We start from the raw sequence: 19,377 nt of genomic DNA, 5'->3' as shown, positions 1-19,377 counted from the left end.
ATAATTGTGTTTAACAGCAAGGAAATATTGGTCTTGTTCCGATGTTGTTCTCACAGAATATTTAAAATAGATGATTGTAAGAGTCATGTCCTATTCACACTTCAAATGAAATACATAAAAAAACATGGTCAGATTATAACTTTAAAATATATATATATATATATATATATAGATATATATATATATATATATATAGATATATATATATATATAATTATGTAATATGACAGCCTGAAGCATAACATAACACCATTAAGAATAATGTGGTAAATTAAACTTCCAATTTACAAGTATAATCTTCACATTGACAGGCACCTCTCACGTCTGTCTTTCAAAACCACATCAACACCTGTGTAAAGGCTGATGAAACCTCATGAGTCAAAATGGGCCTTTGGACCTGCATATGTGTACCTAAAGTTTTCAAATAAAGGTGTACATCTCAGAGACAAATATTGTACTTTTACTCCACTACCGTAGTGGAGTAAAAGTACAATATTTGTCTCTGAGATGTAGTGGAGTAGAAGTAAAAGAATAGAAAATTGGAAACACTCCAACAAAGTCAAAGTACCTCAAAATTGTACTTAAGTAGGCCTACATGTATTTAGTTTCTTTCCACCACTGGCATGTAGGGTGGGTGATAGTCTCGCGTGGCCAGACTGTTGCCTCCCACAATTTTCAAATGTTTCCGGTCATACAGTCTGGGACTCGGAAGCTCTGATCATGATTAGAATATAAACCGGATGTGAAGCGTCCTCCCCACTTCCATTTCATCTTTACAGTCGCTCAAATTTATCCGACTATAAATCAAAATCATTTAAGTATATTTAGCTTGCTGCTTAGCAGAAATGGAAATTAAAAAAGAAAATGTAAAGATATTTTAAAATATATTTTCGTGAACGGAAGTGCCAGTTTCCTCAATCGGATTTCGGGAGTTGTAGTTCCAGACTCTATATAGCATTAGTTCGGAGATTGTGGAATAGTTGTCTGGCTACGCGAGACTAGGTGGGTGATGGCTGATTTAACGATTTAACCTCTTTCAACCTGGTGTCTCTGTTTTGGACATGTCATTATAGACAAATTAACTAACTACTTTACATTTACAACATTTGAATCAGTTATTTTCACTGCATAGCTACCATTGTATGATGAAGTATAAAGCAGTCACACCAGGCCTTTAAAACTCATTTAATTAGCGACTGAGCTGTCAGTGATGATGTCACACCTGCTGCTGAATCAATCGTCCTCACACATGCGAGTCAAAGAAAGTTTTAATCTGCTCTTGTTTTTTTTGTTTTTTTCCTGTGTGGTGACCATGGCATAGACTGTAAAAAACAAAAAGTGGGTACGACAACTACTGACTCAATGAAAAGCATGGCAAGCAGCGTAAATATGTGTGTAAACCACAGAAATAAAATAACTTTTGATCCAGAACCCTGCAGATGGTGCTAAAGACCAAACCCCATTGCAGATGATTTTCTGCTGATGGCCGCGTGAGAAAATTGGAGATGTTATGCTTATGCATATGCAAAGCTTTATTGTGAGTTTGGATATTCCTGGATAACTTAACATATCTGTTACAGTATAATACCATCAAGTATTTCTGCTCTGTTATTAGAGCCCAAATCATAACTCTACTGGTTCTGTGTACATATATATGAGTGCTATTGACCCTAACGCTTCAGTAGAACATACTATAACTCTGCTCATGAGGTTATATCTCTATTCATGTTTCCTTTAACAGACAACAAGATGTGTCAATGACTCATACAGTATATCAAACTCTCGCTCAGCTCATTTATGAAAACACCTTTGAGTCCTTCAAATCACTTTGAGTCTTTGGGTCCAGATTCTTGCTCTGGCAGACTGAAACTTGTCTTTCTCTCAGGGTTTGTGTTCTTGGCAGTGGTGCCAACATCTAATCTTTTAAACATTTCCTCCAGGGTGGTCCTTGAGTTCCAGCACTGTTTTTGGGCAAACTTGTAAACGTGTCCAAACAGACCAGGAAACATCTCCATCAGGTCAAGATGAGCTACATCCACAGCACTGTAAACAGAGAGAGCAGTGGTCACTCAAGTCACATATTCTGATGGTGACCTGTGACCACACTCACAGCTATAGTAATACCACCGCCATATCATTGTCTGCAATATGATCAAACCTATTTGACAGAATTCAATAGAAGCGAATGTAAATGTAAATATAATAGTTTTTCATTGGCCTTTACTGTTGTGTTCATTCTAGGAGAACGCCACATATAGAGCATCGCAGTTCCCGCCCACTTCCTGGTTTTTCCTGGTGCCGGAAGGAAAAACTCAATGCATTTTTCCCATTGACATTTCCAAAAATATTTATATCAATGAATTTAAGCCTAGAATCAAGCCATCCAGGGTCCTGGTGAATCATGACCATAAAACGCTTTTTTTCTGTGATTTTTTTTATTTTACATTTAATTATATGATATACTATATTTAATAAATACCCTTTGTTTTGCCGTTTTCAAAAAAAATGTATCACAGAATCAAACGTTTTATGGTCATGATTCACCAGGACACTGGATGGCTTGATTCTAGGCTTAAATTCATTGATATAAATATTTTTGGAAATGTCAATGGGAAAAATGCATTGAGTTTTTTGCGGTGGAACCCGGAAGGGGCGGGAACTGCGATGCTCTATACTGCTTGAGGTAAACCTGTATAAGGAATTGCAAATAAACACCCTGGTGATGGCTAATTTGAGTTGATTTCCTTGATGGTAAATTGATATTTTACAGTACAGTAAAGTCAATGTACCTTTGTATCATTTTTCAAAAATTCAAGTGTAACACTGATAAACAGAGAACATTTTGTTTTGACAACAAAGGAAGTGCTCCAGGAGAAGTACCGCATAGTCCACTCATATTAGAAATAAAGAAACCAAATATTTCCTTTGTGTTGTTTTTAACTCAACTTACTAGTGCTCACGTGCATTGCGTATGAAGCGCAGCAGTGCAAATGTGTTCTCAGGGTAGGGCTTCTTGCCATCCATCTTCTGGACCAACGCAGGTGGGAACTGGAAAAACATACAACTTAAAAGATAAAATGGACTTGGGAACAATTTACATTGACAAAGCAAGTTAATTTGTATAGCACATTTCATAAACAAAGGCAATTCACAGTGCTTTATATAAAGCATTTAAAGGCATACAAATGCATTTAAATAAAGAATAGAAGGAATACAATAGATACATTTTAAAAACAATTGTCAAATTGCAACAGTGGTTTTATGTTTTCTCACACTATTTGAAATAAACTCACCTTGCGTTTCCACGCATTGAACTGTCCCTGCTCAGCATACTGGTCTAATGCACCGATGAGGTCCTTGTCAGCATTTTGATAGTTCTGAACTTCCTTTTCATTTCCAATGTTTCTCAGGTACTCTACTCTCCTGGAAAGAAAATTACTGAAAACGTTAGGCTATTCTGAACAGATTTGTAGAATATACATACCTTACTGTAGGATGAAACTGATTAAGATGAAATGTAATAACGTTTCAATATCAGTGAATGAATGAACAATAATGTGGAATGGAAATGTTTTCGCTGTTTCGTACCTCTCGTTTAACCAAAAGAAGGGATGAGCCAAGCATTCCTCCACTTTAGGTCTTTTCTTTGGGTCTTCATTGATCATCTGCTCAATGAGATCCTTAGCAACCACATCCTGAACCTGATCCAGATTGTAGGCTCCATCCAAAATGTTGGCTTCACATCTAACACCTTTGCCAAATGGATGGTGTCCTCCAGATAGGATGTAATATATTAACATTCCAGCCACCTTAAGAATGAGCATCATATTTGTGTAAGTACGTTTTCATCATTCATTTAATTCCCATTCATTAACTTCTCACACAGAAAAAAACAACGACCTGGATATCAGTGCTCCTTTTATATGCAATATCAACTTTGTCTTCATCCAAAGTCTCCTTTGCCTTCCAGCATTTCGCTCCTTGACTGCTTGTACGGTGGGTTGTTTGTCCTTTTGGTAATCGACGGCTTATTCCAAAATCAGCCAATCTTGCTCGCTTTTGAATGTCTGCAGGGCAAATTGGGTAGATCAAGGTTTTTAGATTGAGAGACAAACACAGACGCGCACACGCACGCACGCACGCACGCACGCACGCACGCGCACACACACACACACACACACAAACACACACACACACACACCAACACACACACACACACACAGACAGTATATACAGTGTGGGGGGGTGTGGGGGTGTGCGTGCGTGCATGCGTGCGTGCTATGTTGCTTATATTTCTTATATTATCTGTTTGTTTATTGTAGCTTACCGATCAGCACATTCTGGGGCTTGATATCCCGGTGGAGAATAGGAGGATTCTGACAATGAAGAATACTTAGGCTTTTGATAAACTGATTTGCAAGTTCCCTCCTCAATTCAGAAAGGCTGTCTTCAGGAAAGTCACGTTTGATGTATTCTTCCAGTGTGTATTCACATAACTGAAGTCCAAGGTAACCAAAGTCGTCATCCTCTGCGAAGTCAACATATCGCACGATCGAAGGATCTTCAAGCTCTGGAAGACGTAAAAAGTCTTCCTCATTCTTCAGCACTTGGTAGTTGGATTCAGGCATTCTCTTAACTGCGACTTCAGTGCCATCATCTCTTAACCCCAAGAAGACCTCAGTTCCTTCACTTCCCTTTGCAATGCGGAATTCATCACCTTTCACAAACATAAGGCTCCCGACTTTGATAACTTTACTGTTATCAATATGTGCAAGCTTCTCTAACTGCTGCTTCCATCTGTCACTTATTTGGTGCCATTTTCGTGCCTTTGGTGATGTACTGACAATGAGGTCGACAGTCTGCACATGTGAACTTTCAGTCAGACCGGATTCCTCAACAGGAACAGTTGTTGGCTTATCTGCATCAACATGAACTTCATCTTTCAGCTCCTCTTGCTTTACATGCTTCCGTCTCCTTCTTTTCTTATTCTTTTTGGATCCTGGTGGTTCTGTATTGGTGATCGTGGAAACTTCACATTCAGACGATGGCTTGTTTAGATACCTTTTCAATTCTCGAAGCCTTTCTTTCAGGTTGTCATCTATTTCCATGTCTGCTGATGTAATGATATCCTCAGGCACATGATCTATTCCCATTGACGTAAAGATCTTAGTGGCATGTTCAAATGGAAGCAGGTTTGCCAGTATGCCATATGTGTACTCCATCATATTAGACTGCTCTTTCTTGACAAAAGGAACAAGTGCTTTGCATAGTTTGTCGATCACTGACAGGTTCTGATTCCAGTTATCTACTTTAGTTTTCTGTGTAATCACATAGAGGGTCTTCAAAACTACATGCTGTATTTCAGGAGTGCTTGCGTGAAGGAGTTCCAGTAGTTTGGGGATCATAGACAGTGATACCTCACTGGATATCTCTCTCACTGTGCAGCAAACTGCATTAATACTTCTGACAACTGCACCCTGCATTTGTGCATTGAGAAGTTTTGGAAGCCGCTTATCTGCATTTTCAATGTAGAAGTTGAGCTTTTCGTTTTCCTTCAACCACTTAAGAGTTCTCTGACGATACTCTTTTGCTGAAGGCCCTGTATCAATAAAGAGTCTGTCAATCATGTTTATATGGGTCTGGGGATGCTCCTCCAGCATATAACTATCAAAAATGCTGAAAACCTCTGTTGGTGTTTTCTCTTCTATAGCAAGGTTCAAATCTATAAAATGTTTGATTTTTAAATACAAGTCATCACCACTCAATGCAAGCTTATCCATCATTTCAGACACTTTTCTGTTTGCATTTTTGCAATTTGCATTTTCATGACTTGTATTATAGAATACAGTTACAATCCCTCCAGCTTTGATGAGGACTTTCATGATATCATCCCTATCATTGAGGGCAGCATAGTGAAGTGGTGTCACCATTAAGAAGGGATATGGTGTGGTACCATTTGGATTTGCTCCTGCTGCAAGCAGCCTCTGCACAAAATCAAGTGGTGTTTTCCGAATTGAGGCATAATCCAGAGGGGTCCGGTTATTTGTGGATAACCGATCTGGGTTTACACCTTCTTCACTCAAAAGAAAGGCACAAATATCCTCCCTGTGAAATGCCACAGCAGCAGTCAGAGGACATATATAATCATTCAACTCCTTGCATAGGTAAAGGCCATTAATGTCTTTGTCTCTGATAAATCTTTTGAGCTTCTTGAGGTCGTCCCTAATAATGAACAGTATTATATGATGCGTTTCTGTTGGGGCAGCTGCAGTCACTGGTGGAACTAATTGGAATGTAATATTCCCGCTCTGCGCAAATAGATCCATTTTTTTGCTTCAGATTAACTGCTGGGTAAAAGAAAAACAGTTTAATACATCTGACCAGTACATATATTACTTATATATCATGAGGTTAAGTTTAGATGAGCTTTATATTTTCTACACATGTTTAAGAAGGTGGAGGGTTAGAACTGTATAGGAGATTGTTGTCTACAGAGCCCAGAAAATGTGTACTTGAACTTGACCTTTAACAAAGATTTGATATCTAGACCTGTCTTGCTGTCTCTCCAGCCATTTAAGATGCAGATATTTCAGGTAGAATGCTGGTTGCAACCAGCAAAAATGTCTTTTGTTCATGAAACCACCACTTTGAAATGACTATCATTCTAAACCTGACTAGTCATACTTTTCAGGAGTCTGAAAGTAGGATATTTTTTAGCTGAAATATATAAAATAAATTATGAAATGTGTACATATTCTGTATTTATGGTCAAGCATGAACCCATAGTAGAACAAACAGTAAAAGTAATTTCATGTCTCCATATTGTTCCATTTCCATATTATATTTACTTTTAAAATGCTCTTAGTTCTTCACTCCATGGACCAGTCTAGTAATTCAGCTCTAAATGCACATATTGATGTTACCTTTCCTCTAGACTTTTAACTTCCTTATTTCAGACTGAGAACAGGACATTCTATGTAGTTGTCCTACCTTGCAGCACTTGTTATTAATCAATCTGAAAAAGAAAATGGCCAGTAAGGGTATTTTTCATAATATTGCAGTTACATAATGTTGTGCCATTGTAAAGGTATTTGCTTTTAAAATGCTATGAAGAATGAAGAATTTTGGGTGTGGCAGCTTTAATAAATGTTTGTTTAACAGCAAGGAAATATTGGTCTTGTTCCGATGCTGCTCTCACAGAATATTTAAAATACATGATTTTAAGAGTCATGCCCTATTCACACTTTAATGAAATACATACAAAAATATGGTCAGCTTATAACACAATCTTTTTTATATAATTGTAATTGCTCAGGTGAATTCTGACTGCCTTTAGCATAAAATAGCACCATTAAGAATAATCTGATGAATTAAACTTACAGTTTCCAAGTATAATCTTCACATTGCCATGTACGTCTGTCTTTCAGAACCATATCAGGTCTGTGTAAGGCTGAAGGCAACCTCATGACTCAAAATGGACCTTTGGACTTCCCTATGCTTATGCATTTATTGTCTACAATAAAACAGGGAGGAAATCAAATAGACTGTTACGCCCCGGCCTAGGGGAACATATGGTGTTGAAGACCGCCCTTTCCAGCTCCCAAGAACCGCCGTCCAAACAGTTTACTCCAAATCATCATGTCATCACTCCAACCAAAACTGTATTTCCGGGTAGATAACACCGGCAGCGTCGCATTGGAGCAGTATCATTCATTAACCTTATATCTGTAAGAACAGGACATGTATTGTTGTTGACTATTAGAAATATATTTTTTTTTTCTAAATATCCACAGGTTGACAAAGTAGACACATAGCTAATGTTCTGGACACTTTGTTTTATATTGTGTAGATATATCCTAGACATTCTATTTCTACCCAGAAAAAAACACTCTATACTTTTGTTTACAAACGTTCTGATCTGGTCTATAGCAAAACGACTACAAATGTCATTAACAATTAAATCTAAAATCTATTTAATAAAGTTGAAGTTGTTGTCTGTCTGTAGTTCTCTAGACTCTAGACAAATATGAACATGCCAGACGTCACAGTACTGATGTCATGGATGACTGACACCTTTTTTGCCTGCACAATGCCAGGCATCTATATAGACAAGACACACAATGCTGACATCAGGCTTGACAGTGCTGATGAAGTTTATTTTTATTTGTATTGATTGAATACTTTATTAGTCAGAAATGTAAACAGCACATGGGGCAAAAAGACGTTAAGGCTTAGAGGATAACACACAAATACAAACACTATATGTACGAAAGAGATGGGAAAATTACATTCACCTCCCCTTGTGGTCTCCTGATAGATATTTTTTAGATTTTTAAAGAAACCAGTGTTACACATCCTTTAATGGATGGTGTCAGGGCATTCCACATGTGGGTGGCAGTGCAGTATGAGAATGTTCCCATGTTTGTTCTATATTGCTCCATCTGCTTGGAATGAGCTCCAGAAGTCCTTAAAAATCTGATCACTTCCATCTTTAGGTCATTTCAAGGCAATGGTTTCCAACATGTGTGTTCACTGCTTTATTTAATTATTTAATTTTGTTTTAGTTTACTTTGTTTGTTTTAGTTTAACTTTTTTTTGTGTGTTTTCTGTCTTCATCATAAAGGTTATGATGATGATATTTGGGTAGTACCAGATCATGGTTGCTCCCTCTAGTGTCATGGCCATGTCGGTGTCAGTAGTTAGACAGGTATGAGGCTATTGAGGGCACTCAGTAGTCCATCCGTCATACGGATACTGACATCATATACTCACTACTGGCCTCCCATGACTGCTTCAACGGAAATGGACATTTGAGACAATGCATACAACAAGACACTTCTGCATACTAGAGATCTACATTAGATGAGCTGTTAAAACTTCACTCAGTTTAATTGACAATTCGCAGACAGGACAGCATAAAAATGGCAAATCAACAGAGCAAAGGCAAGCAAAAGAAAAAAAACAAAAACAAGGCAAAAACTTCTGGCAATAACGTTGAAGAAGCCTTTATTCAGTGGCTATATTTGATCATGAAAATGTTTACAGATCCAGTTCCAAGTCCAAACTGTGGTTTAAATCTACAGGAATATAAATCTTTGATCAACAAGTGTTCATGTAAAGTATTTGTCGCTTGTTGGTGTTGTTGTCATGGAACAATCAATGGGGTGTCCTGTTCTCTTCTCTCTTGGGTTTCCAAACTGTTCTACTGTCTCTCTGTCTTAACACACCTGGACCATTGATATGCTTCCTGGGTGATTCCCATGCTAATTTGCACTGTGTTGCTCCCCATGGGGGTTCCTATTCAAACCTGCAATTCTGAACATGAGTGGTCAGCTAAAGTGATTTGTGTCAATGGTTGTTTTTGTCTGGGTTTTCAAATTGCTACGATAGTGAAAGAGTGTGTTTACTATTTACATGATCTCACACTTGCAAACGTTATTTGAGAGAGTTCGCTGTACATAGGGGTTGCCAATGTCGACCAAACAGCCTGTCAAGATTAGCTACCCTGTATCTTAACGACATGCCATGCGTCCCCATTTTGAGCAAATTGTCTAAAACAAATCTTTGAAAATAGAATATGTACCAGCTCACATGTGACAGGTTGTGATCTTATAGATCAGCTATTCTCGGTATTCGTTGACACGGTTGCCAACCCCTGATCTAAAGAGTGGAATGAAAAAAAAGAGAGAAAATAATAACAGTACCTAACTAACTGGAGTGCCAAGTGGACTTGCATGCACGCATCTCATTCAACATCTCATTTATCTGGCATTCTCTTCCTCTAAATGTGAAGTAGTATGCCTAGTCTATGAAATCACTGCATGTGTTCTTTAGCAACCACAAGGCCTACTTACTTTAAGATAGCAGATCCTCTAGATATGACCTATATTATCATCTTATTTCTCTGGGCCCCAATGTTCTAACTCAAGCATTGACCTAGGATCACATGACAGTATTAACCCTCCCTATGTGACAGAACAGTTAAACCGGCCTGTTCTGTTCCATAAATACGTATCATATACGTAGCTACTGCCCAAGGTGTGCCACATGACAAGTCCTATTAGTGGTGGTATAAGTAGAAGCAGAATAGCCTTTTCTGACTGGCTATAGCTAAAAAGAAATATGGCATTCTTAATTTATATTATTAACCTTTTAGACAAATTGCAGATCTACAAGCTCTCCATGTGTCACAGTAACAACACATTGTCACTCATGCGTGTTATGCACTTGTAGATCTAGATTTCACTAGGCTGTATGTATGTATGTATGTATGTATGTATGTATGTATGTATGTATGTATGTATGTATGTATGTATGTATGTATGTATGTATGTATGTATGTATGTATGTATGTATATATGTATGGCTTAATATGGTTAAACTGGCAAAAAGTAGAGTAGAGTAGTAGAGTGCCAAAGTTTGATGTTTAAACCACACCCACAGGGCTCATAAAGACATTTTCCCTTTAAAAAATAAATGTCAAAATCACTTAATATGTAAAAAAAATAAAAATAAGCGCCCAATCATTGATTCTGTCAGGGTGGTGGCTCCATATGTTTGTCTTTAATATGAAAAAAGGTAGGATATGCACATCCCTTTTATTTAGCGCAGTCTGTGGTTTAGCCTTGTAGTGCACGTGGGCTTGTATTGTATCTGCTTTTTGGATACATTTAGTTCTTTTTCGGCATCATTTGATGCTTGGTGTCTTGGTGTTAAATTATAGGTGGAAATTGCCATAATTTGTCATAAGAATGTACATGTGTACACACACACACACACACACACACACACACACACACACACACACACACACACACACACACACACACACACACACACACACACACACACACACACACACACACACACACACACACACACAATACAATTCAATTCAATTCAATTCAAAGGGCTTTATTGGCATGAGAAAACATACGTTTACATTGCCAAAGCAGAAAGCACAATACAACAATACAGCAATACAATCAAAACAAAAAATATGTACATTTGAAAGTCAGAATCTTCAATAGATCAATTTCACACACACGCACGCACACACATAAATTATATAGCAGCTCACAAGTATGCTTGTAGCATAGGCTTGTAGTAGATAGGGTTTTTGAATGGGAAATGTTCTTCCACCCCCCACAAAAAAAGAAACTCTCGTGACGTCATTGTCTCTTCCTGAACGTCCTCCCCGGAGCCGTATCCGGCCAATAGGCCAATCAGCGGGCGTCATCGTCTCCCCCCTGAACCCCGCCCTCCTAGAGGATCCAGCCAATCGGCGGTCGCCATCGTCTCGCTACATTATCAAAAGCAACTGCGCCACCATTCTTCTTTGTCCACGACGAGAAGCAGCAGCATAGCGAAGAGGACGCTTTATTTATCCGTTTATACTGTTGTTCATCCAGTTCAGGCCGCTATTATTATTATTATCACCGTGTGTCTCCGGGGTCATTGAATCATCGTCATAAACCCAGGGTTAGGACTTTAACTGTAAAGTAATGAATCAGATGAAGATGAAGTCAGACGCTATGGCTGAATCGGGTCCCGCTCAGAAGAAAACCAAGATGGACGACAAGTACCTGCCGGAGCTGCAGGCGGAGAAAGACAGCCTGGACTCGTCCTTCACGCACGCCATGAAACTCATTAATGCAGGTAAAAAATGGCTCTTGTCATCGCTATTGTGTTTGTCGTTGCTGTATGCTAGTAGCATGTTTGGATAATAATACCACGGTGAACAGGAGTCTAGTAACGTGAATGTAGGCCAAGGCCTGCTTTTGGGTCTGTCTGCAGGCCTGTGCCCACGAACAGGGTTGCCATGTCTGCTTATTATAAGTGACTTTGGGCTTGTTTTTCTGTAAAGGTTGCTGGTTGCGGTTTTTGGGCTTGTTTCCTATTGTTCAAACAGTGGTTCTAAAATATTGTTTTAATATGTATCGTCGTCCCCCCCCTCAGAAAATTACCCATTTTCTCTCGAGATATATTTTTGAAAATATCAGATCTACAATTTCACAACGCGTTCCATCGCGACGCCTTGGAAGCTTGTAGAACGGCTATTTTCCAAATAGCTGGTGTGCTCATGTAGCCTTAGTAGTCGCTTATTTTGGGCTTGTTTTCATAGACATGGTTGCTTATTTCTCTCACAATCTGGCAACACTTGCCACGAACGGATGAAGCATCTGAAATGTCCATTTTTTAAGTTTTTTTTATATTAAACTTACCTTCAAGTTGACCAAACTGAAGCCTTGGATCAAGACTATCATTGATGTATTTTATCGAGTCTGACTTTTACTTATCGTAGATAATTTAAAAATCGATAAAATACGTTATGCTAGTCTTGATCCAAGCCTAATCAAAGTATAATGCCACGTGTAAAATTAGAAAAATTAAGCAGGGTTTTTTAGTCCAATCTGCACCTGAGCACCACGTGTAGGCTACGTTAAATAACAGTACAGTGAATGGGTTATTGTTAAGGCCGGTTGCAGTAAACATCCCTGTTTTAAGGTGGGGTTTTTTTCAAAGAGGGGTTGCAATTATTTTTTGCTAAAACTAATTTAGTCCTGTAGCAGTGAGTTTTGGCAGGATCAAACTGAAAATTGTATGATTAAATAATACAAATGGTTTGAAATAAACCTATTGTTTTTGAGGCCTGCTATTGTAGGCCTGAAGTGTAGCCAAGTGCACTTTTGATTGATAAGATTAAATTGATTTAAATACTACTTAACGGTTTGCAAAAAAGGCACAGTGGCACAGATTTATACAAATGAATGCTGAAAGGATTCTCAAGCCAGGGGATTGTTTCCATTAAGGTCCTGTGTATACTTTTTTTTGTCCACTTTAGTATCTATGAAAGAAACTCAAGTTCTTAGCAGATGTTTATATGAAGATGTTTGTATTCAGTTTTGGCACTGTATTCTGGCGACTTGGTTAATAAGTACTTGTATGCAAACCTTTTCTGCAGAAATCGAAAGGATTCAGAAAGGAGACAAGAAAGACCTGTCAAATGAAACGTACCTGGACCTGTTCACCACAAAGAACCTCAAGCTCAAAGAACGTGTCCTTATTCCCACCAAACAGTACCCAAGGGTAAGTGTTTTGCCCTTGTAACCCTACTGGCCAGGTGTGCCATGAACCACTTGGCTTAGAGCCCATGTCCCCTCTCTTCCAAGAGTATCGCTTTAACTGGATCAGAGGCATTGCCACAAGTGGTCTGGGACTATTCAAATGGCCACACAAGCTGGGGGCATTTGGCAGACACACTTAACGAGTGCAAAATCGGAGTAAATGGCACAAACCAGTGTACAAAAAAAGACAATCTAAAACCATTTGGAGCGTTTTTTACTACGGTAGCTCTTGTATGATGTGTTGACATTGATTTGCCGTAGCTATAGTGATGTGCACGTACGTGGCCCAAGTCTTCATCTTGTTTGAAATGTCTTAATCTTGTTCAACATTCTGTGTCCATAGGTCAACTTTGTTGGTAAGATTCTGGGACCTCAAGGTAACACCATCAAGCGACTCCAGGAGGACACTGGAGCCAAGATCTCAGTTCTGGGGAAAGGCTCTATGAGAGACAAGAATAAGGCAAGTATTAGATTAAAAAATATTTCCAAAAAGTCAGGTCACAGTGGTGAAGGCATGCAAGCTTGTAATTCCGCCATATTGGTAATTTTAGAGTGTTTCATTAACATGTATTGTGATCCTCAGGAGGAAGAGCTGAGGAAGGGAGGTGAGGCGAAATATGCTCACCTGTCCATGGAGTTGCACGTGTTCATCGAGGTGATGGCCCCCATTCCGGAGGCCTACCTGCGTATGGCTCGCGCCATGGAGGAGGTCAAACAGTTCCTGACCCCGGTACGTGACAAACAGAGCCTCTTTTCTCCCTCAACACAAACAAGCAGATGAATGGACCATGGTTATTTATATTTAAAAACGGCCAAGTTTTTTTAAACTTCATTGTCATGTCCCATGTCTGCAGGAGCCTGGTGAGCAGGAGCAGTACATGGATCCCCACTATCTGAATGGAGCACAGGATGGGGGCAGGGGACGAGGTGGTCACCCAGGCAGGGGAAGAGGAGGACCGCACAATGCGGGAGGGCCTAGGTGAGATATTGTTCTCTTATTAGTAGCATGTTTTTTCTTTTGCGTCATTTTGGATTGTCATTTAGTTGGATACCTTTTTTCATTTTGTTTATTTAAATTTCACTCCACAGGGGACGAGGGATGCCACGTGGCGCCCCTCACGGAGGTCTGCCACTTGGTGGTGCTCCTAGGGGAGGAATGGGCAGGGGTGGAGCGCCTAGAGGGGCACCTTCTGGTCGAGGTGGCATGCCTTCTGCACCATCCAGAGGTGGCTCAGCTCCCCGCTCTAGACCACCTCCCACAGGGGCACCAAGGATGCTCCCCGCCGCTGCCCTCTCCCACCAGCAACACCAGCATCAGCCACCACAAGCGTCACAGCCCAAACAGGATGCCTATGAAGAATATGTAAGTTCTCCTTTTTATATGACTTTTCTGTTGATGACGAACAATTATCAGTGGTCGTTCCTGGATCCATTCTCTTTCCCCCCTGAATGACTCTCTACAGCATTTTGTTTATTCAAGTTTGTTTTGTTTCCCCCAGCCTTCATATGAAGAATCCTATGCTGAGCCTGCCTATGAGAGCTACGATAGTTATTACAGTCAACAACCTGCACCTGCGTAAGTCTCTAAGCCTCTTGATATGTTTGTCAGTCGGATGACGTGCAAGGCCATATTCGATGACTGAGTGTTTGCTGTATGCAAGTCTCCTAATTTTGCTCTCTGTTCTTTCTTCAGGGATACTGAGTACTATGATTACGGACACGGAGAGGCTCAGGAGCCAACATATGAACCATATGGTAAGATGGCAACAACATTCCTTCTGTTTGGCCAAACAAATGTGCCTTTTGCTCTGTAGTTGGAGATTGATATGAATTATCGAAGCAATGATTTAATCTCCTATATAGATCACACTTTGCAGAGGTTGACCCGTGGAATAGCTTATACTCTATACTGCTGCATGGTCATCTTAAAAAAGGGGGAGAGAATGAGGTTGATGCATTAAGTGTACATGCCTTTTGCCAGTTGAAATTGTATTGATGGACAGTTGAGTGTCAAGAGAGACAAATTTGACCTTAGACAGGCATCAGTTTTTGGTGCATTTGTGAGTAGTTTTCCCATGCGTGTCAGTGCGGTATAAGAATCAACTTGCAGAAAATTGCTTGAGCTTGGTAATCGAACACAGTGAACTATGGTGCCTTTATTTATGAAATATATTGTATTATGTTTTGCATGTATTGTCGCTGGTATGGTCCTTTATAAACCCAAGTTTGTGTTTGTTTCTCGTCCTTGTAGCTCAAGATGATTGGGAGGGACAGTGGTCCAGCGGTGGTCAAGGAGGCAAAGCACCTGCTTCCAGGCCAGGAGCCAAGGGAGCCTACAGAGAACACCCATACGGAAGATACTGAATGAATGGCCGCTGGTAGAGAGTTGCCAGGGCAACTGTCTCCAATTTGTAACTCACTTTTAAATTTTCAAAAGTAATTTCCCCCTCATTTGTTCCTTTTTTATGTTCATTTTTATGTTTATTTTTTTATATAACGAACGAGACATGTTTTTGGATGTGTAATTAGTGAGTGCCACTGAAGTTTGAGAGTGCGACTTTTCATTGCTCCGATCACTAAATGTTAATTTCCACTTGCGTAGCGTATGCCGTTTATGAGCTACAGTGACGGGGAACCTTTTTTAGTTTTTGTTTGTTTACTGATGGATATTTCACTTAGCTGTAATGATGTCGTTGTGGCGATTAAGTTACTCACTTAGGCTGCATTTTAAATGTCTTAAATAACAGGACAAAATCTTTCAATGTAACTTTACCAACTAGTTTAGACTTAGTGGCAATTGCAGCCCCCTAAGCTGTTTAGGTTAAAACAAAAACTCCCAGCAGAGGTACTATGTCGCCTTTTTGGTTTATATTTTTCAAACCTAGACATCACGTAAAACCTCATTCAAATCTTAACTGCATTGCAACCGTGGCGATGTTCCGCAGTGTCTTCTGACTTAACGGGCCTTGCTAAATGATCTTTAGTGATCCACTATCTGTTGTGAAGCTTGAAAGATAAATGAACGTTTCATTCAATCTGTAAGAAAAACTGCAGCCGACTCAATATTATGTACATAACCTTAGTACAACTGTATGTGCTCTCTAAAGCCGTGCCGTCTCCAAAATGCATAATGCTTGTGTACTCTTGGCTAAATAGGATATTAAACTTAGCCAAAAAAAAATGTTTTGCTGCAGTGCGTTGTCAATAAAGCCTAGTTTCTTTTTAATCAATCTAAATCTGGTATTTTGCTTTGTTATTTTAGAGAAATGCCTTTAGTTTTTGAAAGTTGTCCTCATTTTAGCTTCTCAACAATACTGAATAAGCCATTCAACTGTATGTATATGACATCATCCTGATGTTAAAAAAAAGTATGCTCTATTTTGACAATGGTCATCCTCTTCGTCTCTCTGTATTCAAAACTTAGCTATACGTGAACTGTTATGTCACCCTCAAAATGAAGCTATCATTCCTTGAGGTAATGTATTGCCAAATACTTTGACATCTGACAATGATGATATAGTGCTTGACCGTGTATTATGTCATCAAGCTATAGCCCGACTATTCCATCTGCCCAAGAGTGGCATGTACCTTCAGCCATTTGAAGTAACTGAATTTCAACAGTATTTCAAATCAAGCTTTCAGGGATGACTTACTTGACTTTGATGAAAAGCTGGCTGTTTTTTTAAAAAGAAAAAAATCGCAGAGGAGAGGATGCTAAAAGCCTAAAGATCGCCACAAGAAGGTAAAACTAACCCCAACACTCATTTGTCAGACTTATTTTGTTTTTTTTCTGTGCAAAATGCCAAGTAATGCAAGTCATCAAAAAACCGTAATAAAAAAACAAAATTCACATGTACAAAATCTGCTATGAGTAGTATTCCCGAGCAAAATTAGTCATACAAAACAATCAGAAATGGTTGTGCAACTCTTGCTCAAAAAAACAACTATGGTCCACCCATTTCACTCACAAATACTTTATGACCAATTTCCACCTTGATAATTTGTTATAGAATGAAAAATGCTGAAATTTACAATTCCGTTAAAAACGTAAAGTATTGGTGTACAAAAAAAACTCTTCAGCTCGAGTTGCATGATACTTTCGTAGTGTTAACACTAAGCTTGCATGAGTGTCTGTGTTTGTTGCTTGCATGTCGAGAGTCTGATTGATTGTTTCTGTTTTAGGTGGGCAGAGCATTGTCTTAGCTGCAGCTGAGGCATTAGCCGTTGTCTTGCAAATAACTTATGGTAAGTTTCAATTGCGGTGCTGTCGGTAAAGAAAAATGCTTCGAAAAGATTTGGCAGTCTTTGCTATATAAGTCCGGTCCATATACAAACTGAATGAGCCACCAGATGCCCCTTGTGTGATGTTAAAAAATGCAAAGGCTGCGCTTATTTCAAAGAATATTACAAAGCGTACATATATACTGTTCACATCTGTGATCTTCCCCAAATGTGTCTAATTTGGCTGATTGTTATATGGAACAATTCTCTTTCACAAAAAAAAAGTTTAACCTGTCACAAGTTAGTCACAAGAAGCCAACAATGATCGTTTACAGGTTTCTCTTTACTTGGGCCTGAAGCCATTTTTTTTAAAAACTGCTAACACTGGTAGATGTTGATGGACGGGAATGGTGGATTATGTCTAACCATGTCTCTTCTGTCTTCACAGGTGTCAACCCACTGATGGATGTTGGACGTGGTTGATGTCTTGTGGTTCCACACATTGTTCTTTGCAATCCCTCCAAAAGAGGGATTGAATCTTAACTGGGAAATGGCCAGCTCTGGGATATGTGGTAGTAAAACTGCAGAGAAAATATGGGTCTCCAAACTACGGCCCGGTGGCCTGATATGAACAGCCTTCCAATTTTCTTATGGCACCCTAATTCATCTTTGTGATTCTTTGTCTGACTGTGTCAGAATAATTTGAGTCAAATCCACCTGCAGGCATGACTGCAATTGCATGAGAGATTGAAAAGGAAGTGTGCTGTATTCTCTTAATCCCTTTATGTCACTTGGTTTAACTTTTGTTCTGAATCAATGGCACCTATGTCAATCATGTTTTAGCCTATTGTCAATGACAAAGTCCAGCCCTCCAATAGTGCCAGACAAGCATCTGGCCTTCCCTGCTTTAGAGCATTTTTTTACTGTATGATATGGAGATCTCTGACCAGGATGCAATTTTGTGTATACCTTTTTCTTAAGTGCGTTGAATGCTCAATGTACACTGCATGTTGTATGACATCTTTTAGCTATTTTATGACTTTGTAAATAAAGTTTTTTAATTACTCACTTTATCCATGTCTGACTCTTCACCCTGACTGAAATGGTCCTTGCTTGGTTTGATATTCTGGCATCTTTATAGTAAAGTCATTGTTTTGCAGCTTCTTTAAATCTTTGAGCAGATATTGTTTTGATTAAATTTACGAAAGTGCTGTTATTGCATGTTTATTTTATACATAGTGGAGAAGTTGTAGGTGTGTACATTCTTTGATTACATGAATTGGGATGTGTGTGACAGTGACCCCATTCTGTCAGAGGATATCTTCTGAACAAACTTCCCAAACTTTTTTGCTCGAGACCCAAGCGATTTTATGTCTGACCGGGACCGAAACTAGTGAAAATAGCAGATCTACAAGCTCACAGCTTAATGCGATGAGGCCTTGTGAGCTGGTAGACCTGCTATTTTCACTACTTCTGAAAAGTGTTAACTATAGGAGTTCTTTTTTTGTAGAAAAGAGGGAAAAGATTGATATTTACTCGCGACGCACAAATGGGTCCCGAGTCCGACCCAGTGTTTTGGAACTCGTCTTGAAGAATCTGAATCTCAACCAAGTCTCAACCTGCATGATGTGATGTTTACATAGTGACACCTGGTGGTGGTTATCAGGACCAACTGCACAAGAGTTTGATGTTCATATTTATAGTATTAAATGAGCATACATTTAAAGATTGGGAGATGCACCATTTTTGATAAAGTCAGAACAGCATCTTCATTGGAATTTCACTAGGTTAATGTTGCAGATGGTGGCATATATTATATTTCTATAGACAAACTAACATTTGGAATGCAATTTATATAACAGTTATCTGATCTTATGACATGGCATTCTGATAGGCCGAGATGCATTCTAATAAGAATGAATGCCAATATCATAGTTATCAATGGCATCAGCTGTCTGGAAAACACGGCATACGTTTGCTACTGGGCGTAAATGTATCTATTAAAATGTCAAATCTATTGGCTTTGTTT

General features: G+C 39.1%; 2 protein-coding genes across 3 annotated transcripts; one reads left to right on the top strand and one right to left on the bottom strand.

Moving 5' to 3' along the window:
• Nucleotides 1-1,550: 1,550 nt before the first annotated feature.
• On the bottom strand, nt 1,551-6,278 carry LOC308074037 (uncharacterized protein). Of its 2 annotated transcripts, XM_080413376.1 has the most exons (7): nt 4,866-6,278; nt 4,328-4,826; nt 3,901-4,067; nt 3,589-3,809; nt 3,294-3,423; nt 2,951-3,048; nt 1,551-2,043 (listed from the first exon to the last, which is right to left on the bottom strand). In XM_080413376.1, exons 1-7 carry the CDS (start codon nt 5,928-5,930, stop codon nt 1,824-1,826), a joined length of 2,400 nt encoding a protein of 799 aa, XP_080269502.1. In that variant the 5' UTR covers nt 5,931-6,278; the 3' UTR covers nt 1,551-1,823. The 2 variants fall into 2 exon arrangements, with proteins under 2 accessions (XP_080269502.1, XP_080269501.1); XM_080413375.1 differs by having other exon boundaries at nt 4,328-6,278.
• A 5,061-nt stretch (nt 6,279-11,339) lies between these two features.
• On the top strand, nt 11,340-18,409 carry LOC308075275 (KH domain-containing, RNA-binding, signal transduction-associated protein 2-like). Its single transcript, XM_080415017.1, has 10 exons — nt 11,340-11,658; nt 12,965-13,089; nt 13,471-13,587; nt 13,711-13,857; nt 13,982-14,106; nt 14,217-14,490; nt 14,627-14,703; nt 14,821-14,882; nt 15,379-17,372; nt 17,797-18,409. Exons 1-9 carry the CDS (start codon nt 11,505-11,507, stop codon nt 15,489-15,491), a joined length of 1,194 nt encoding a protein of 397 aa, XP_080271143.1. The 5' UTR covers nt 11,340-11,504; the 3' UTR covers nt 15,492-17,372; nt 17,797-18,409.
• The last annotated feature ends 968 nt before the right edge of the window (nt 18,410-19,377 follow it).

Source organism: Gymnoscopelus braueri (genome assembly GCF_963280865.1).
Source record: "Gymnoscopelus braueri genome assembly, chromosome: 19".
NCBI classification, from domain to species: Eukaryota; Metazoa; Chordata; class Actinopteri; order Myctophiformes; family Myctophidae; genus Gymnoscopelus; species Gymnoscopelus braueri.
This window is presented reverse-complemented; position numbering and strand designations above follow the sequence as displayed.

Coding starts and splice junctions, on each gene's coding strand:
- LOC308074037 (XM_080413375.1), bottom strand. CDS start 5,930: ATGGTGACACCACTTCACTATGCTGCCCTCAATGATAGGGATGATATC. Junction 3,424..3,588: donor TTCTTTTGGTTAAACGAGAG/GTACGAAACAGC, acceptor TTTTCTTTCCAG/GAGAGTAGAGTACCTGAGAA. Junction 2,044..2,950: donor CGCAATGCACGTGAGCACTA/GTAAGTTGAGTT, acceptor CTCTGTTTACAG/TGCTGTGGATGTAGCTCATC.
- LOC308075275 (XM_080415017.1), top strand. CDS start 11,505: ATGAATCAGATGAAGATGAAGTCAGACGCTATGGCTGAATCGGGTCCC. Junction 11,659..12,964: donor CATGAAACTCATTAATGCAG/GTAAAAAATGGC, acceptor CCTTTTCTGCAG/AAATCGAAAGGATTCAGAAA. Junction 13,090..13,470: donor CCACCAAACAGTACCCAAGG/GTAAGTGTTTTG, acceptor CTGTGTCCATAG/GTCAACTTTGTTGGTAAGAT.